The 19199-nt window shown below is 51.8% G+C and overlaps 1 protein-coding gene across 6 annotated transcripts in view; it reads left to right on the top strand.

Annotated features, from left to right (window-relative positions):
• The window catches only part of Gnb1l (G protein subunit beta 1 like), a 77940-nt gene extending 59251 nt beyond the window's left edge, over positions 1-18689 (top strand). For 5 of the 6 annotated variants that reach the window (XM_006248654.5, NM_001398877.1, XM_039088981.2 and 2 more), the window contains 2 exons: positions 877-1092; positions 13070-15722. In XM_006248654.5, the coding sequence (XP_006248716.1) occupies positions 877-1092; positions 13070-13321 (468 nt within the window). In that variant the 3' untranslated portion in view covers positions 13322-15722. Of the gene's footprint in view, positions 1-876; positions 1093-13069; positions 15723-15986 lie in introns of those variants that run through there. The other variant, XR_005491494.2, reaches the window with a different exon arrangement.
• The last annotated feature ends 510 nt before the right edge of the window (positions 18690-19199 follow it).

Genomic DNA, 19199 nt, shown 5'->3' with positions numbered 1-19199 from the left:
AAAGCCTGCTCATTGTTTCCTTCTTTCCTTGTTGTGACCATCCCTCCACATGCTAGTCTACAGTGGGCCCTACCCTACCCTCCCACAAAGGTATCCTGGACATCCAGCCACAGCTGTGGTGGCCCGAGAGCCCTGGCCCTCCCTCACGCTGTTTGTTAGCTGTGTGCCATGGGCCTCCAGCTAGCCTGGGCCTCCTTGCTCAGCCCTGTGCAGTTTCTCTCGGGCTGCTGTGCAGTGCAGGGACCGACGGCATGTCCCTAAGGGTGACTTGGAATCCTGCAGCACTCTTCTTTTGTAGTTGTTTCAGAGGCTAAATAAACGAGCGTCAGCCCAGGGTGCAGAGCCCTCTGACCCTCGCCCTCATCCATCATGACAGTGAGGGCCTCTCACATCAAGCTTCCAAGGGTGGGGGCCTCTGCAACTCCATTAACAAAGCCCAGAGAGGCCTTCTCACTGAGCGTTCCGTTTTCCTGCCTGGTGGTTCTAGATGACTGGCCTCAACCAGGAGTGGCCGATGAGGAGGAAGGATGAGGCCATCCCGGGCTGACCCAGGGTGCTGGTGGGTGGCAGTAGGTATCGTGTCATCCCAGATTTGGACAGGATCCAGGGTAGGTAGAAATGTATGAGTGTGCGAGGCCTCTAGACCCCATCTCTAGCTCCTCAGGTACTCAGCAGCAGCCCCACTAGCCCCATGAGAGGGATGTGGGAGGCTGTTAGGATATGGAGCCTAGGCTGGCGGCAATATGGAAGGCAAGGGAACTGTTCTCTGGGCCAACCCACTTCTGGGCGTGGCCAGAGAAAGAGCTGTTCCCACAGGCCTAAAGCTCTTTGAAGACAAGACCCTTTGGGAGCCAACCATTGTGCCATTCCCCACAGACTAACTCCAGTCTCCGCCCCCTCCTTCTGGCTGGCTATGAGGATGGATCGGTAACCCTGTGGGACGTCTCAGAGCGGAAGGTGTGCAGCCAAATCACCTGCCATGAAGAGCCTGTCATGGGCCTTGACTTCGACTCTCAGAAGGCCAAGGGCGTCTCAGGCTCGGCCGGGAAGGTACTGGCTGTCTGGAGTCTGGACGATCAGCAGTCCCTGCAGGTCAGTGCACAGGCCCGGGCCTCATTTATCCTGCTCTGCACTAACAGTCTGATAGGCCGAAACAATATTTAGGCATGAAGAGGAGCGGCTGCAGCTCCCTAGCTAATTAATCACTCGGAGGCAGGAGGGGAGCAAGGGCCAGTGGGCGTGGGCTCGCCATTCACATGGTTTGGGTTTCTCCTGGACCTCGGGTTAACAGCCATCAAGTCTTGTCCATCTAAAGGAAAGGCACGTAGTGTCCAGGCAGACCAAACTCCTTTGTGAAAACTCAGAGGAATGTGGTCAGTAAGGAACTGATTAATCAAAGGGAAAGAAAAAGAAAAGAGAACTTGTGGAAAGCCCTGCAAAGCCATGGCCTGGTAGGATCTATAAGCTGGCCTAGGCAGGCTGCTGGCCACAGGTAACAGGAGAGCCCACCAGGCAGGAATGCCTTGGATGAGCAGGCTCGCTAGAGACAACCCCTAAATGTCTCATAGACCATCCCAGTTGTTATGGCCCCAGGATTGCCCCTGTCCCTCAAAGTGCAGCATAAGGGGCCCATTTGGGATGGAGGGGTTGTGTAGGAGTTGTGGAATCTGTATCCCGACTTGGTTTTGTGCAGGCCTGCCAGACAACAGGCTACCAAGCCCCAGAGGTGGCTTGGTTACACAGACTCAGGGTGGGAAAGGAACCTGTTACCAGAAGTCTCAGAGATAAACCTAGCCTTGGAAACCTAGCCTGGTGGGAGAGCTACATGCCCTGTGGAATACTGTGTAGCCATAGCCCAGCTCCCAGCCTCACTGGACTTAGCCGGAGCACCGAGAATAGAGCTTAGGGGGGTCAGGCCAACCCTTCTTTGGGAGCACGGTGTTGCCGCCCTCCCGAAGTAGGAAGGAAGCCTCGCTCAGCTGCTGCTGAGGATTGGGTTTGCTTTGAGCACATCAGGTCCAGGCCTAAGTGCCTCCTACCAGCAGCGCCTACTAGGAAAGAAAGGTGGGCAGTGAGGCCCACTGGTAAGGCAGACTGATCCATAGTTCTGAGCCAAGACCATCCCGGGGGGGTCCACACAATGGATTCAGAGTGTCCTATCCATACAGGTAGGCTGTCCTGTATGTCCACCCATCCTTCCTTCCTGAGGCCTGTAGGTAAAGGTAGGGCGTGGTTGGTGCCGAGTGGCACCCAGGGTCTTAAGGTCATCACTAAACCCAGGGTGCAAATCGGAGACTTATCACGAGGCCATTCTGGAAAAGCAACTGATCACGGACAGTGGATAGAGGGTCAGGGGAAGACCTGGAGCAGAAGGAGGCTGATGTGGAGTAGAACCACAAGAGAGGCCCAAAAAATGACATACCATAGCCTGGGGGCCTGAGGAAAGTGAAGTGCCTAAGTAGGGACAGATCCAGGAGTGCTGCACTGGGGAGCAGAGACAGCATGGATAACCTGGTCTCCCCACCAGCAGTGCCTAGTAGGAAAAGAAGGTAAGCCCACTGGTAAGGCAGGCTCCTCTGATCCTTAGCTCTAAGATAAGACCATTCCTGGGAGTCCAGTTGCACCGGGCACATAATGGATTCACAATAAGATTCTATGTCAATCCGTCCATCCTTCCCTCAGTGTCTGAGACCCACAGGTTCCTTGCTGTGTAGGGAGGGACCTCCAACCTTCAGAAAAGTCTCTAACCCTCAGAACCATGTGAGCATGTGGGAAAGCGCAGTACTCAACCACTGGTCTGTGCACCCTGAGTCTCCACCTCACTAGGTGCTGAGCCCCGCAGGTAGGCGTGGAGGTCTCCTTCACCCACCGCCTCCTGCTTCTGAAGCCTAGAGGAGAGCAGCAGCACCCCCTGTGGGCCCAGCATCCATCCCCTTAAGTGGCTTGACCCACATCCCCACAGAAGGCAGAGGGCTAACACCTAGGCAGCTTCTGCAAGAGCTGTGAGCTCCTACTCAGGCCCCTGGGGCCCCACACCCCGGAGGAAGCCCTTCCAGCCCAGAGAGAGACTTGGAATCTCCCAACATGTTTGGGAAACAGCTGCTGGAACTTAAGACTTAATTTATGGGCTTGTTCCAGTCCAGAGATGAACTTTTACTCTACTAATGATTTGAAAAGTTAAAGCAGAAGGGGAACTAGGAACTGCAGCCTGGAAGTAGTTGGGGTGAGGTGGGCAGGGCCTGGCTCAGCAGTACACATCAAAGGAGGTGGGGAGCCCCAGCCCCCTGCTGAGCTTGCCTTCCTGCTTGGACTGATGAGAATAACTCCAGGTTTGGTGAAGGCTGGGTGCTATTTCACCCAGAGTCAGGTCCGGTGCTGGCCCTAGAGACCCGGAAATCCTGGTTCTACACAGCCCAGGTCTCTGGGAAGGAAGCAGCTGTCAATTTGCCAAGGCAAGCTATTTGAGATCATTCTTGACACCTGAGGGCCATCAAGGTGGCCTCCAGTCCACAGCATCCACACTGGTGCCGTGGCACCAAAATATGGCTGCCTGCCTTGGCCCAAGCCCCCATTGGTTCAGACGTGCCTTCCTCACATCCTCCTGCTAAAGCCTCTGAGGAGCCCAAATCAATCTCCCAGCCACTTGGGACACAGATCCCTGGCTGAGGCGCCCGCAGCCGAGCATGGGTAATCAGAACCAGATGGCGCCGCGCCGAGCATTCCCGGCACCTGAGGTCATGAGTTGTAAGAGCCACTGGTGGCCAGAGATCCTTCTGGAGGGTCCTGAGCCCTGGCCAGAGCTCAGTCAGGGAGGGGCTGCCATGACCAGTAGGATGCCCGCAGACACAACCTATGGAAAACCTCAGGCCTGCCTCCCCGAGGTGGCTGTGCTGCTAACCATCAAGTTCGAGCCTCAGGCGTTGTCAGGTACAGGTGGCGCCCAGGCCCTTCCTTCCTCCACATGGAGTAGGCCTATAGCCTTGAAACAGGGACTGATTTACAGCCAATAGTATTTTAGGTATTTAAGTAATAACAAGGCTCTCCCACCCCAGCGAGCCCTGGGCCACAGCAGCCCAGTTTGCTCAGCAGAAGAGTGCCAGCCTCGCGTCCGTCTTCGTCCTCGTTGTGCCTCAGTCATGGTCCCCCAGAGTCACTGGGGGAAGCTGGTCAGAAGACCTCATGGTCATCTTCATGTGTACCAAGAGTGCCTGTGCACGGAAGCAGAGCATGGGGTTTGCAGTGGGGTTGTGGGATGGTGCACACAAGGGATATAGGAGCACAGGGCCCGACCACTCCTCCATGCCCCGGAAGCTCTTTCTTATACTCAGGAGCATGGCTGGCAGGTGGAGTTCCTAGCTGGCTCCCAATCTCTCACCTCCCTGAAGACCCAGTCCTCCAGCCAGGCCGCCTCTACCTCTCCGCCATTACCTGTTTCCAGGTGTGCATGAGATGGACGTGGACTTACTCCTGTCCCAGAGGGCCATGGTTGGCCAGAGTTGGCAGATTGACCCTCTCACATGAAGAACAAGAAGGGAGGCCATGGAAGTGGATGTGAGGGCTACCTTTTGTCCTTGCACACCTCTGCCTCTGAGGATCAGTCAGGGCTCTGTCAGACTTTGCCAGCACAGGGAGTACGTAGCAGCAGGTATAGGGTTAAAAGCTGCTCTCTTCTCTCTGGGAATTGGCCGTGTTAGAAGTTCCTGGGACAAAGAGATAGCCAGGAAGTATCCCTGAGACAGTGTTCTGAGTGGGCTCCAGTGAGGACTCTCTGTGCCCAACAGTCCCCTCTCTACCTCAGCCAAGCCAACATCCCCAGGGAGACAAGGACAAAACAATGTCAATCCAGTCTACTGCACAGGTTTCCCCCCCCCTCCCCCAGTTCCATAGGACCATAACACTCTCAGTCTTAGCAGAGCAACTGGGCCTGTCTGCAGGCATGGGCGGGCCCCACGTGCGTGCTCAGACGCACCACACCACAGCATCTGCCCCACATCCTGCCCCAGGGCAGGCTTTGAGGAGCCCAGTGAGGGCAGAACCATGTAGAAGGGGCGTTGGAAGGGTGCATGTCAGACCAGACACTGCCTGAGCTCATGGACAGCCCTTCTAATGCTTGTTCCCGCACACCGAGGAGAAGCACTGAGCATTAGAGCTGGGGCTCTGCCAGGTGTGAACATCGAAGGTGGACAGAATATCCAGGACACACACATGCAGCCCGGACACAAGAGACAAGCAGAGGGGCTCGGAGAGGTGGTCAGGGCCAGTGAACGGAGTGTCAGCAGGTCCACGAATTAGAGCCAAGCACAGGAGAGGCAGCTGGAAGGGCATGGGAGGGCAGAGCAGCAGTTAAGTTGGAGGACTGAGCTGCCTACTGGTGGCACTGGTTGGGACCATCTTGGGTGTAACTTGGCAGGGAAGCCGTGTTTCCCATTGCGCAGTGACAGGGTCTTGTTGGGTGAAGTTCCTTCCATGTGTGGGGGGAAGAACTGGATTGTGAGTGCGTGCTAGGTTTTGACAGATGTGTTTATTGCCTCTCTCTGACTGACACAGGTTTCCCTTTTCTTTTATTTGTGTGTGTGTGTGTTCATGTATGTACAGATGTATGTACATGTATGTTCATGTGTGTACGGGTGTGTGTATGTGCGCGTGTGCACACACTCGGGCTGGTTTGTGCAGGTGCAGGCTGACCTCTGGTATCTTCCTCAGTCACTCTTCACTCTGTTGTTTTGTAAGAGTCATCACATTTTAAAGTGTGTGTGTGCGCGCACGTGAGCAGAGGCCAGAAGAGGGAATTGGACTTCCTAGAGTTGGAGTCACAGGCAGTCTCGTGGGCTGCCTGACATGGTGCAGGAGGAGTACTTATTCCTGACTGTGTAGCAACCTCTCCAGCCCCATCCATTCTCACTTTCTAAGACAGAGTCTCTTACTGGACCTGGAGCTCACCAGTTCACCTAGGCTGGCTGCCAGGAAGGTCCAGGGGTCTCCACTTAGGACCGCAGGCAGGCACCATTGCACTGGGCTTTTTACACGGATGCTGGCAGTCCCAACTCCACAAACACTGCTGAAGGAGCCATCTCTACAGCCTTGGGCTTCCTTCCTGACTGTTGACTTAGTAAATGCAATGGTTATTTTCCCTTTAGCATCAAAGCGATGGAATGAAGCCTACTGTGGCACTGTGTACCTGCAGCGTCTGCTCTCCTAAAGGCCGAGGCAAGCAGATCACCCCAGCCTAGCCTAGACCTCTCTAGCCAAATAGCGAGACTCTGTCTCAAAGCACAATAGTTCCAAGCTAACTCAGTGCACCGCCTGTTTTCTTGGCTGGGTCAGTTCGGGTCTGCTGGTTGACTGATCCTGCCTTTTCTACCACATAGTTCTGCTGAGGAGCTAGTAGCTGCTGAACAAGCCTCTGCTCTCCTGCTCAGTGGCCGAGTCTGGGCATGAATTAACCTCTTCGTTGCTGTTTTACTGCAGGGCTGAGGGTCCAGTAGAGGGAGACCTGGGGGTTCTTGCTGCTCCATACACACTTGGCCTGAGTTGCTTTAGTCTGGACTCTGCATGCTGGGTTTGAGATGGGGAGTGAGGGGTGCTTTTCTAGACTTTTAACAATTGTGAAGACTTTGTAGTTGTTGGGGCCGGATATATGAATGTCAGTCACATTCTTCTTCAGTCCTGTCTCTGTCTTTTCTTTCTCTTCTTACTGTTCTAGGGAATACTCAGTCATTCCAACTCACGTTGGACATGGCACCTGTCAGACTCAGTTCTTCTGCCTGTGTTCTCATAAGGCAACCCTGTAGCTGGGTCCCACACTCCCAGGTACCATCAGGCCTCACTTCTGGGTGGACCTCGTATTCATCTGTCCCCTGGCCTCAGGGCCAAGCTGATTGGAGTGTTTTTATGGTTCCCCAACCCACACCCCAGCTATCTTCTAGTTTTCAAATTCTAACTTAATTACGTTGTGGTCAGAGAACAAGGTCTGGATGATTTCAGTTCTCTGAAATGCACAAGTGGACCACATGTGGCTGAGAAGAAAAGTGTCTCCCTAGGTACACAGCTGTACACTACATGCCTGACTAGGCACGCATGCGGCCAAGGCCCGCTGCAGAGGGCTGAGCTGGCCCTGTCCCTCCCCTTTTCCATCCCCGTTGGCTCTCACTTTGTGCATTTGAAAACTAGCTCATGAACAGCCAATAAAACGATTACCTTCTAGCTTTCTTCAGTCACCTTCTGGAGAAGAAATCTACTCACCAGCTATTAGTGTGGCTTACAACAAGGTTCAGATTTTCTCAATCCTTCCTGGCCCTCCAGGATGTAGGTGTGTCTCTTGGGGAGCTAGCCTTTGCCCTGCTCCTGCTGTTTGTTTTTGTCTTATTCTTTTATATTTTTTTAATTTTAACATTTTTAAAATATTTGTATTTTCTGTGTGTGGGTGTGTGTTACCAATGTATGTGCAGTGCCAGCAGAGACCAGAAGAAGGCGTCAGGTTCCCTGAAACTGAAGTTACAAATGGCTGATAGGTTACGTGTGGGTGACGGGAATCAGACCTGGGTCGTCTAGAAGAACAGCACGTGCTCCTAATGGCTGAACCATCTCTCCAGCCCCGTTATTTTAATTTTTGAGACAGTTTCACGTAGCCCAAACTTCCCTCAGTCTTCCTATGTAGCCAAGGATGACTTTGAACTCCTGATCCTGCCTCTGTCTCCTAAGTACCAGGATGACGTGTACTGCCACCCCAGCCCAGAGGGTTGGGTTTTACACGTTATCAGTCCTGGACTGTTCGGTGGTTGCGCTGTTGTTTTGTTTTGAGATACATGGTTTCTGTATGTAGTCCTGGCTGTTTGGACCAGGCTGGATTCAAGCTCAGAGAGATCTGCCTGCCTCTGCCCCCTAAGTGCTGAGATTAAAGTCGCATGCCACCGTGCCTGGCACACTGAGGCATTCATGAACCATACCCTCCCATAAATCCAAGCCATTTTCCAGTCCTCTGGTGGGATCTCAAGATGGCCAGTGTGGTGGCCTCTGAGTCCATTGAGTGGCTTCTGATGTGCCTGTGCTCTGGAAGGCCTCTATGTGGTTTGCTCCTGGATCCCACCTGCATGGGCTGTTGGTCAACCCTCAGCCTGCCTGCCTGCCTCTGCCTTAGTACTGGGATTAAAGATATGCAGCACCACTGCCTAGCTTAGGCAGTTTTGTTTTGTTTTGTTTTAAAACTTAAAACCATAGTATTTTTAAGAGATTTGTTTTTTTTAATTTTTGTTTATACAAGTGCCTGTGGAAACCAGAAGAAAGCATTTGATCACCTGAAGCTGAATTACAGGTGATTGTGAGCCACCAGATGGGTGTTCCAAAGGAGCAGTCCGTGTGCTCTTCCTGCTAATCATCCCCTGCACCACCACACACGCACATGCACACACACCCACATGCACACACACACATGCACACACACGCACATGCACACATGCACACACATGAATGCACACACACGCATGCAGAATATTTGATATTTATCAGCAATGGCCAGCTCTGGCACTTTCTCTGTAGACCCAAGTCCTGTCTAGAGTTCAACCCTTTTATCCGGAAGAAGACATTATTTATTTTGTATGTGTGTGTGTGTGCACAGTGAACATGGCAGACGTCCAAGGACAGTTTGCAAGAGCAGGCTTTTTCCTAATGTAGGTCCCAGTTCACTTTGTTATAAAACAATTTACAATCTGCTATTACCCCTGTCCTGTACATTTTATTCTAATTGGTATTTTCAGCTCTGTATTTTCTGTTCTTACAACTTTTAGACAGCACTAATAATTTCTGTCTGCTTACTATTTGTGTATGTGTAGTGTGGATGTGGATGTGTTTGTGTATGCGAGTTTACATGTGTGTATGTTTATATATGAGCATTTGCATGTGTGCAGAGCCCTCAAGTTGATATTGCATACTTCCTTGATAATTCTCCACTATGCCTATCAGGTCTGTTGCTGAGCCTAGAGCTCACCAGTTCCAACCAGTCTAGGTGGCTAGTTTGCCAAGGATCTCTGTCTCTACCTCCCAAATGGTGGCTGCCTGCCTTCCTGTGACCACTATACCTTCCTGGGTTTTTCTGTGGATCCTAAACATACAAGTTCAGGCCTTCACACTTCGTGGTGTCTGCAAGCCCTTTTTCTTTTGTAGGAGTCTTTATTTGACATGTTTGGTACCTGCACTGTTTGGACTTTCCCTGGACTATGGAGCCTATTGTCCTGCCTTTTTGTGTGTCTAGTACTTCCTGTTAATGTGACATTGTAAGTGGCATTCGAGGACTACCGTCAATTCTGTTATTCTGAGCCGATGAGTATCTGTCTGCTTCTTCCCTAGTGGTGGGTTTAATGGCTGGCTGTTCACTTTGGACCTATGTGGGCATGGCTTCATGCTTTGTTGGAGCAAGTTTGTGTGTGGAAAAGCTATCTCAGTGGTGTTGCTACAACCCCAGCTACTCCTCCCACTCAGTCCTTGCCAGGCCTGGCTCCTTGCTTTATTAGATGTCTAGAGCAGGCCTCGCTTGTAGGTGGGGTCTTATTCCTAACGTGAGCCAAATGGGGCTCGTTCCTTCCTTAGCTCTCAATTGTGACCTCTCATAGCTGTTCCGTTTTAAAGCCTTGCATCAGCCTCCCGCTGGTCAGCCTGTCGTCTGCTCTGAACATGCATAGCCCTCAAACAAGGTCTCCTAGAGAACCCATGTCTAGTCCTCAGCCCGCAAAGCCACATCTCCCTCCACTCCACCCCCTTATCCTCACAGATCTCAGCCTTCTACTTGCCGCAGATTTTAATCTGCCCCTCAGCTTAATGTGACTAATTATACTCCAGCTTGATTTTGTCCCCAGGCAGAGAATGCCAGGCCCCTCCTCCGCCTGCCGTCTAGGGCTTGTTCACTTTCATGGTTGTTTCCAGCAAGGTGACCAGCTAGGCATAGACACTCTGTTGTAAGCGGTTTAGGAAGAATGAGCCTGTTTGCTAAACAGCCCCAGCTCTTGTGCCTTTGATCAGTTAGATACCAGGTTTTCTCTGGCTGCTTTGGGTTTGGAACCCAAATGATCGCCTGCCTCTCTCACTTGTGTCCTGGCGAATCTGCTGTTCAACCCTTTGGAGTTCTCTTTCTACATAGCCTAGATTTAAATTTATCTCTGGGCAAATTTTAATCATAAAGCCGGAGAATGTTTATTGTCTTGGTGTTATCATATACAGATGTGCACAGCACATACCAGGAGAACAGGTGTCTCCCTTTAGGTGGGAGAGGAGAAGGGATATGCTGGGCTGCCGTCATTTATGGCAGCGGTCAGATCACCACAGATGACCACATCCCAGCAGCACCATCGTTCACATTACCCGCCCATGCTTCTGTTAGTTACATAACTGGTTTTCTAGCTGTAATCCCCATGTCTGTGCCTAATCCTATAGGTAAGTACACTCAGTGCCATGTGCCAGACTGTTCACTACAGTGCTCCAGCCATCTCCTGCAAGACTGGAGTTAATCTTCTTGTTCTTCCAGAAGGACTTACGGGAGCAATGGTCTTTCAGCTCTTACATGTTCAAAAATGTCTGTCTACTGTTTTCACAGTTGAGTGACACTTTGGCTGGATATAAAACTCTTGAACCATCATACTCCCCTTCTGCCTGTATGAGTACTGCTCTGCTGTCTGCTGGCACACATGTAGCCCTGGAACTTTCTGATGACAGTGTCTACTGTGCCCTCATTTTCCATGTGAATTTGGGGGGTGGGGTGGCTATCAGGTCTTTCTTCACTCTTAGCCCTAATAATTTTAGAACATATCTTACTGTTGAATGCTCTTACAGCCTTTCTTTGGTCTTAGACTCTAAAACATTTATGTCAATAAATTAAAGTAGCTCTTCCATTGCCCTCCATGTTTTCTCTGGTCCATTTTAACTGTTTTGTTCTTGCTGGTGTATTTTCTAATCATCCTGCCCTCCATGCCCCATCCTCCTACATTCAAGGTCTCCACTGGTACTCTGTTCCCTTTATCTTTCTACCTTCTTCCTGAGCCCTGCCAGCTCCCACAGTGATTGGCTGCCTGGCTTCCTTTAAGAATAGCCTACTTCAGGGCTGGAGAGATGGTTCAGTGGTTAAGAGCACTGACTGCTCTTCCAGAGGTCCTGAGTTCAAATCCCAGCAACCACATGGTGGCTCACAACCATCTGTAATGAGGTCTGATGCCCTCTTCCGGTGTGTCTGAAGACAGCTGCAGTGTATCCATATACATTAAAATAAGTAAGTCTTTAAAAAACAAAAGAATAGCCTACTTCATCAAGTTGTGTTTTGTTAATGTGTAGCTAAATTGCTCCACGACTATTTCTGACTTCCATGAAAGCTATGGTTCACTTTTCCTACTTTATTTTTCCTTGTATCCCTGCACCCACCTTCCTTCCTTCCTTTTTTCCTTCCTTTTTTCCTTCCTTTTTTCCTTCCTTCCTTCTTCCTTCCTGCCTGCCTGCCTGCCTTCCTGCCTTCCTTCTTTCCTTCCTTCTTCCTTCCTTTCTTTTTAAGGCAGACTCCCATTATGCAGCCCTGGCTGATCTGGAACTCTGTATAGACCAGCTTGGCTTCAGATTCATAGAGATCACCCGGTCCTTTCCCTCCAGAGTGCTACAATTACAGGCACAGGCCCCGCCTCCTTTTCACCTTTGTGGAGGTGCATCATTGTCTGCAAAGGGTGATGCAGCCCCACTGGAAGGCACTGAAGACAGGGGGACTAACAGGAAGCTTGCTGTTCAGAGGCGGTCCCCTCACAGAGACAGAGATGTCAAGTAGCCTACAGTGTTCGGGGTAGGCGGTATAACCAAGAAAGCCCTGTTCGTGACTAGAACAAAGAGCCTAAGGCAGGCTAACTTTATAAAGGCATTTTCTTTAGCTTGAAGCTCTAGTGTTCTAAAGTTTGGGTAGCCACATTGGTCTTGCATTGGCAGGGACACGATGGGAATGGCACTGCAGAGAACATATAGAAGAATCGACCATATTGACAGACAGACAGACAGAGAAACGGGGGTCCCAGAGTCAGTGAGGAGCACATCTGTGATTTCTCCTGTCTCCTCCAGTGTTGTCTCTCTCACACTGTATCTCACTGCATTTTCTATTACAGCCTAAGAATGCTAAGACTGGACAGTGTGTAAAGAATAGAAGTTTGGGGGCAGAGAGGTAGTCAAAGGTTAATGGCTGTTCTTTCAGAGGACCCAAGTTCAATTCCTAGCACCCACATGGCAACTCTCAGGTCATCTGTCTGTACCTCCAGTCCCAGGGGATCCAGCGCCCTCTTCTGGCCTCTGTAGATGCTACATGCACATAGTGCACAGAAAAAGGTGCAGACAAAACACCCAAACACAAAAAATACAAAGGAAGACAATTTTTACTAAAAAAGTAAGGGTTTGTCTGTCTAATAGTGCTAGAGTCCAGGAGGCTCGCAGCCTACATCTGCTGAGTGCCGGTCTCAGCATGGGGACTATCCCCAGACAAGACAGGACAGGCTGCCAGCTCAGGTCTCCTCCTAGAAAAAGCCACTAATAGGCCTTGTGATTTCACATAGCCCTAGTTCCCTGCCAAATACCCCACCTTGGATAGCATTAATAGGTGAATTTGCGAATTAAGTTTCTGCCTGTGAACTCTTGAGGGACGCATTCAAACCTAGCACCCTGCCCTTCTCTTGGCTGTCCTGGAAGCCCTCCCACATCCTGAGTCGTTTTCTGCCTCTTGGTGTTATTTTTGCTAGAATTTGTATGCCATGCGCCATACGTTTCCATGGAGGTTCTGACAGGAGAAACACTGACTCTGCTATGTCTTCCACACGGAGAACCCAGGATCTGGCCCCCCAGGCTCCTCCAGGGCTGGTGTTGTCCAGGCAGCCTGAGGATCTGCACAGCACTGCCTGGTGGCCTTGTCTTGGCCTGTGGGGCTGAGAAGGAGACCAAATGCACAAGCGTGTGTAGCTGTCACAAAGCTTACGGCAGAGCCTGGACAGGACGCGGGTATTATGACCAAGGGACAGCAGAGCGTGGCCATGAGCAGTCTGATCACTCTTGCCCTGCTTGCTCTTAGGTGAAGAAGACCCATGAGCTCATCAATCCTGGAATTGCCGAGGTCACCCTCCGTCCAGATCACAGGCTCTTCGCCACAGCAGGCTGGGACCACCGCATCCGTGTGTTTCACTGGAGGACAATTAAGCCACTGGCTGTCCTGGCTTTCCACAGCGCTCCTGTGCACTGCGTGGCCTTTGCCGCTGATGGTTTGCTTGCTGCAGGGTCCAAGGACCAGCGAATCAGCGTCTGGTCACTCTACCCTTGCCCATGACTTAGCTGTGGGGCACTGCTGTCTTACTCCAGTCTTGACCCAGCACAGTGGAAGCTCTTCAGATCCCTCCAAGGACAACAAACTGTGGCCAAAGGTCTGTGAGATCCACTTTCTCTGTGAGGGTCCCTGTTCCTTTTGTGACTGTCATTCAGATGATAGACCCCTGGCACCTATCCCTTGGTAACAGGCATAGCTTACACCTGGTAGGACCAGACTAAAGATATTTGACAATAAATTTCCCATTGCCTACCTGAAGCCTTAAGGTGGGAACTTTCCACGAAGACATCCCTGTGCTCTCCCCTCAGAGTCAGAGCATTCAGATTGTCCGCTGACCAGCCTTCCTTGTGAGCTGTAGTTCTGGGTGCAGGTTCTCAGTGCTTGTCCTTGGGAGGCTGTCAGTTCCACAGTCTGCTACACCTCTGGCACATTGCCCCAGACATGTTCAGAGACTCTTGACATCCAGGGCTGAGGTCAGCATGAGGAACGGATAAAACTGGGCTCCCTAAAGAGGGAGGCAGAAAAGAGTTAATAATGGGGTGACCAAGGTGGTCAGGGAAGGAGAACTTACAGAACACAGTATAAGGCCAAATAGAAGACCAGGAAAGGAGGCTCTAGCCCCTGATAGGATAAGGTAAAGGGATAGCCTGTCTCCTAGTGAACCTGTGGGTAGCAAGGGAAAGTGCCCATGACAGGCCACAAGCCAGCCCCTCTGTAGTGCCCAGGGCACAAGCACAGCCATGTGGTGTATGGAGTAACAAGGCCTTGAGAGTCAGGAGTGAGCATAGCATATGGCTGACAGGTGAGCAGCCTCCGAGGTAGTGTTGACTGGGGGCTGGGGGTGGGGTTCCGTATAGGTGAGGAGGATGCAGCTAAGGAGTGTAGACCTCCGACCTTTCTCCTCCCATCATTGCCAGAAAGAATCCTGTGCCCCAAAGTCCTGGCATGCCCCCAAGCGCTGCCCTGCCAGGCACTGCTGACCTTAGAATCCCAGCTGCCCTTTGGCCTCCAGTCTGTAGCTAAACACTCCACATAGCCTGCTGAGGCTGATGTGGCTGTTAAAAGTGTCACACTACCACACTTCAGCCTGGTGTCCCCAAGCTGGGGAGCACACGTGGGAGGCCAGGAAAGGAGTGTGTGGTGCAGGTGAAGTGCTATCCGTGGCAGGGCCCAAGGAAGCTAGTTGGATTGGAGGTAAGTTAGTTAGACACAGTCCAAAAGGTGAGAAGCCAGGCAGGAGGAGGAATCCAGGGGTGGGAAGATGGGAATGTGGCTGGTTATGGGTGGGTCAGGAGGATGTGCCTTCGCCCCATACTGAGAGGCAGTTGCCAGGGGGAGCCCAGAATCCTCAGAGGGCTTCCTGTTTGCTCCTCTCTGCACACCTGTGAAGGATATAACCTGGTGGTAAGCTCATGCACACAGGAGGTCCTGGCTCCCGCTAAGGCCCTGGGACATTACCATAACAGCACAGCCTCCAGCTTGGACTCTCTAAATGGAGTGGTGATCATTAGCTGCCACGTGGTGGGAACGCTCGGAACAGGCTATGAATTGGGAGCCACCCTCAGCAGAACCTGACCGGTGGAGCTCTGTAACAGGCTGGCTTTCCTGGAGTCTCTAGAAATGGCATGGACCAACTTAGTCTACATGGGCAGAAGCATGTAGACCTAGTGAGCAGGCTGACCCAGGTCATAGGCATAGTCTTCTTCACTCCCTTTGAAGGAAGTACCAGCCAGATACTGCTCATCCTTCTCCCAGACTCCCTCAGGGGGCCTGCCACCTATCTTATTACCCTGGGGTGGGGGTGGAGGGCATGGGTAGGTTGGTTGCAGGGAAATCGGTGAGTCCATCTATGAGTGGGAAAGATAACCCAGTTCTTGTCTGTTCCCAAACCCTGCTGTGATACCCAGGCAGCACAGAGCAATGCTGCCCTGTGGAATGCTCCAGTTGTCTTTTACCAGTGCTTTTGGAGATGACCTCAAGCCTGTATAGATCAATATGGCTGCTTCAGAAAGCCTCATCTCACACAAGTTCTGCCAAATCTTACCCACCCCTTCACTGGGAGGTGGTCACCAGTGCGCACCTGTCCATAGGTTTTCTCGGCTACTCCTGTACATGAATGGTGTGTAGCCATTTCCTCCAAAGCGGAGCAGCCTTTCCTCCCTCAAAGGGAGGAGGCTTATAAGACTCAGTTCTGAGGCTCTCAGGGCCCTTGCCCAGAGTTACAAAGGCAGTAGCAATTGCTGGGGAGAGAACACTCCCCAGTGGACTTCCTGTAAGCTAGGCCAGGAGCTCCAGGGAAACAGCTTCTGTAAGAGATCCCCAGGACTAGCCTGGGTGATCTCAGCTCCCTTGGAGCCACCTATGCTCCCTAAAGTTACCCCAATAAAGTCATTGGTTCACGAAACTGGACTTGCATTTTGGAGGGGGGAGCTGTCATCTGTGTCCTATCTGGGGTGTGTGTTCATGTCTCCCCAGGAAGAGATACAACACAGGGAATGGGCCATGGGAGGACCTTCATCTGCCCATGCTGTGCTCTGGGTGCCCCCCCCACTCCCCACCCCCACTCCCATTGCTGGGAGCTCTGTGGATCCAACCCTGTGGTTTCTTCTCAGTGCCCAAATGACTACTCAGGCAGCTAGAACTGTTTTCTTTCTTTGATTTCCTTTAGGAGTCATTTTAAATTACACCATCCACATCGGCTAAGCCATTGAGGCCTCCATGAAAGTTGTCCCTGTCTCTGAGTAAACAAGCAACTTCCTGTCAGCTACAGTGGAGGAGTCACACAGAAAGGAAGTGTGACCCAGAAGTAACACCTGAGGTTTCCTGGATAAACTGCGCACATTCCCAGAACAAGCCTGGGGGGGCTGTAGCTCCTTGGAGCAGCATAGCCCAGACCAGTAGGCAAGGGTGCTCGTCCCCTCAGACATTCCCCAGACCAGCTGGCCAGTCACCTGAAAGACAGACAGACCCCATTGCTGCCTCTCCAGCGGCTGTCCACACGTCCTTTTGCATCATGGGAGGCCACTCAGCCAAAGAAAACCAGTGCTGGAAACGGTGGCAGGGCATCCCGTCTCAGTGCTGAGTCTGAGTCGCTGTATTCAGCCACAACATCCTTTCCATTTTGCTTACCTTTGTAGCGCAGGCTGCCCTGGAACTCCTCCTGTCTCTATTTCCCCGGTGCGTGGGATGACCTGAGTCTACCTCCGTACCTACTGCTGTACCTTCTTACTGGATATTTCCTTGAGTCAGGAGCACAAGCATGAGAAGTGGTGGGAGGATCCTTTTCTGTCCCCGTGAGACCCTGTGGCTGCTGAGCAGGGCTCTGAGCTCCGGGGAGGTTTCCCCAAGGCCTGCCTGTGTCCCTCTGTCTGGCACACGGGGCAGCCTTGAGATTGTCCGCTTGGTTACTTTGGTAGCTCAGTCTAAGGACTGGATGTAGAGCCTGTGAGCTCTACCAGAGATGCCCAGCAGCTCTGGCTGATGCATCGAACCCATAAGACTCACAGGGACTTAAGCCCTCGGCATCGTGGCGTGAACACCTGAATAGATTTTGCCTTTGGACCTTTGGATACCCACTCTTTTCCTGATTCACAGCTACTCTGTGAGACAGCATTGACTGTCATCTACTACAGGTAGTCAGCACCTACTCAGCCTGTGCTGCTACCCAGGCCGCTGTAGGACAGGTGACCCTGGAGCCCAGTCTGTTCCCGGATAACTTAGCGTGCTGGCTGCCTGGTTGTTTTGTTTGTCAACTTGACACTTTCATCCGGGAAGGATTCTTAAACTGAGACGATGCCTTTATAAGGCAAGTCTGCCCGGCACATTCTTGGTTAGTGATTGATTCAGGTGGGACCCCTGGTTCCTAAATTGTATAACGAAGCAGGCTGAGCAAGCCAGGGGGAGCAAGCCGATAAGCAGCAGTGGCTGCCTCCGGGTTCCTGCCTTCAGTTCCTGCCCTGACTTCCCTCTGTGACATGAGAGTTATAAGGTGAAATAAGCCCTTTCCTCCCCATGCTGCTGTAGTCATGTTTTCTCCAAGCAAAGGAAACTCCAGGACAATTAGGATCACAGGTAGTGTGGAACTCCAGCCTGGGGATAAGCTAGACAGGCTGCATCTGGATTCAGCCCTGGATGCTGAGGTTATCAGAGGCACTGAGATTAGCCAAGGACAACTGGCAGCACAGTGTGCAGAGAAGCCAGTGCCCAGGGCTTTGCTGAAGTGCAGTGCACGTCTCCATGCTTCCCAGGAGTGAACGGAGTTCACTGAGGTGTACCCCACCTGTGTCTGCCAAGAAGCCACAGAACTCCCTCTGCACAAAAGGACTGTTTGCACAGAGAGAAAATATCCCTCTGGGGCTCTACAGAAATGCTTGATTCTCAACCAGGTATAACTTCATGCAGAACCCCACCATGACAGACAGCAGGCTGGCATTAATGACACCATTAAAGCTGAACTTGCTGTATATTTGTGTCTCACACAAACAAGGCGTAGAACCACCAGCCCCACCAGCTTTGGGAAAGGCATGTTGCTGCAGGGTCTGCCAGGCCCGCCTCTGCTGTGAGGCCTCAGCCTGCAACCTCACCCCATCCCCCACAGGTGCTCAGCGGTTGCCTGAGGACTAGGGAAGTCTCGGCAGCTTGGCAGAGGAGCTCTCCTAATACTATGTTGGCTCCAGAAGGTCAGCAAGCCATTCTGGCCTTCAGGGAGGCTTGTGAGCAAGACAGGAAGGCAGTGTCTGGGCAGGATGGATAGATGGAAGGTGCGGATGTCTCACCAGGTAGACTGGTGGACTGTACGGGAAGGATCGCTCAGCTCTGCTCAAGGAACATGTAACCCACAGCATTTGGCTAATAGTGTCAAGCTGAAATTAGCAGCAAGCACTCACTTCTGGTGAGTGTGGAATCCTACATCACCAGGAAGAGAAGGCAGAAAAGGGCCACAAGTTCGAAGTGAGCCTGGACTATGCAACAAGATAATCCTGTCACCGACAGACAGACGGACGGACAGACAGACAAAGTAAAGAACCAAGTATTGTGGCACATGCCTTTAATCCTAGCACTTGAGAGGCAAGAGGATCTCTGCGAAGGCAACCATGACTGCATAGTGAGTTTCAGGCCATGTGCTGAATGGAAAGTAAATAATGTCAGTGAGAAGAATGAAATAAGCAGCCTGCTTTCATAGCTCACCCTTGTCGGGATAGGGGAGGGGAGCAACACGCCCAACCCCTGTCAGGGAGGGACCTGGGGGAATTGGCACGCCCAAACTTTGCTGCCCTGGGCACTGTCTACAGCCATCCAGTTTGTTTCCCACAGTTGCCTTATGATATCCAATCAGGGATGGCAGAGCCCAGAGCCACAGCCAGTATTTAAAGAGAATGTATATCAGCCTTCACTGTAAATACCCACCTCTACTACGTACGTGCCTGGCTGAGGCTATCAAGCACTCTGTTTCTCACAGTGACTGGTCATCTCTGGGGCTTCTGCATGGACCTGAGGGGCCTGAGCACAGTCCAGATAGCAGATAGCACACTAGGAACTTTCACTCAAATGGGGAAATCTGACCTGTAGGAACAATTGTAAGGCATTTACCCAGGGCACAGGCCAGAGATACTCCACTCAGTGTTTGCAAACAGACTGTTGCAGAATTGGGCCATTTTTCTTCGCATGTCAGTCACTATTGCTGGATAATAAACGGATGGGGGTAACAGCTGTCTGTTTTCTGGTCAGGGGACCAAGAGGAGCTGGACCATGGGATTTATCTCTGCCACAAAGCAGTCACATGACCCAAGTATCTACTCTCCCTCCTTAACCTCCAGCTTCATGTATGTATCTGGCCCACTCATTGGCAGGGGCCCCCAGAGGCTGGTAACAGGAGAATTGT

The sequence above is a fragment of the Rattus norvegicus genome, chromosome 11 (genome assembly GCF_036323735.1).
Source record: "Rattus norvegicus strain BN/NHsdMcwi chromosome 11, GRCr8, whole genome shotgun sequence".
In the NCBI taxonomy this organism is placed as follows: domain Eukaryota; kingdom Metazoa; phylum Chordata; class Mammalia; order Rodentia; family Muridae; genus Rattus; species Rattus norvegicus.
The sequence above is the reverse complement of the archived record's forward strand: the minus strand, read 5'-3'. Positions and strand labels throughout refer to the sequence as shown.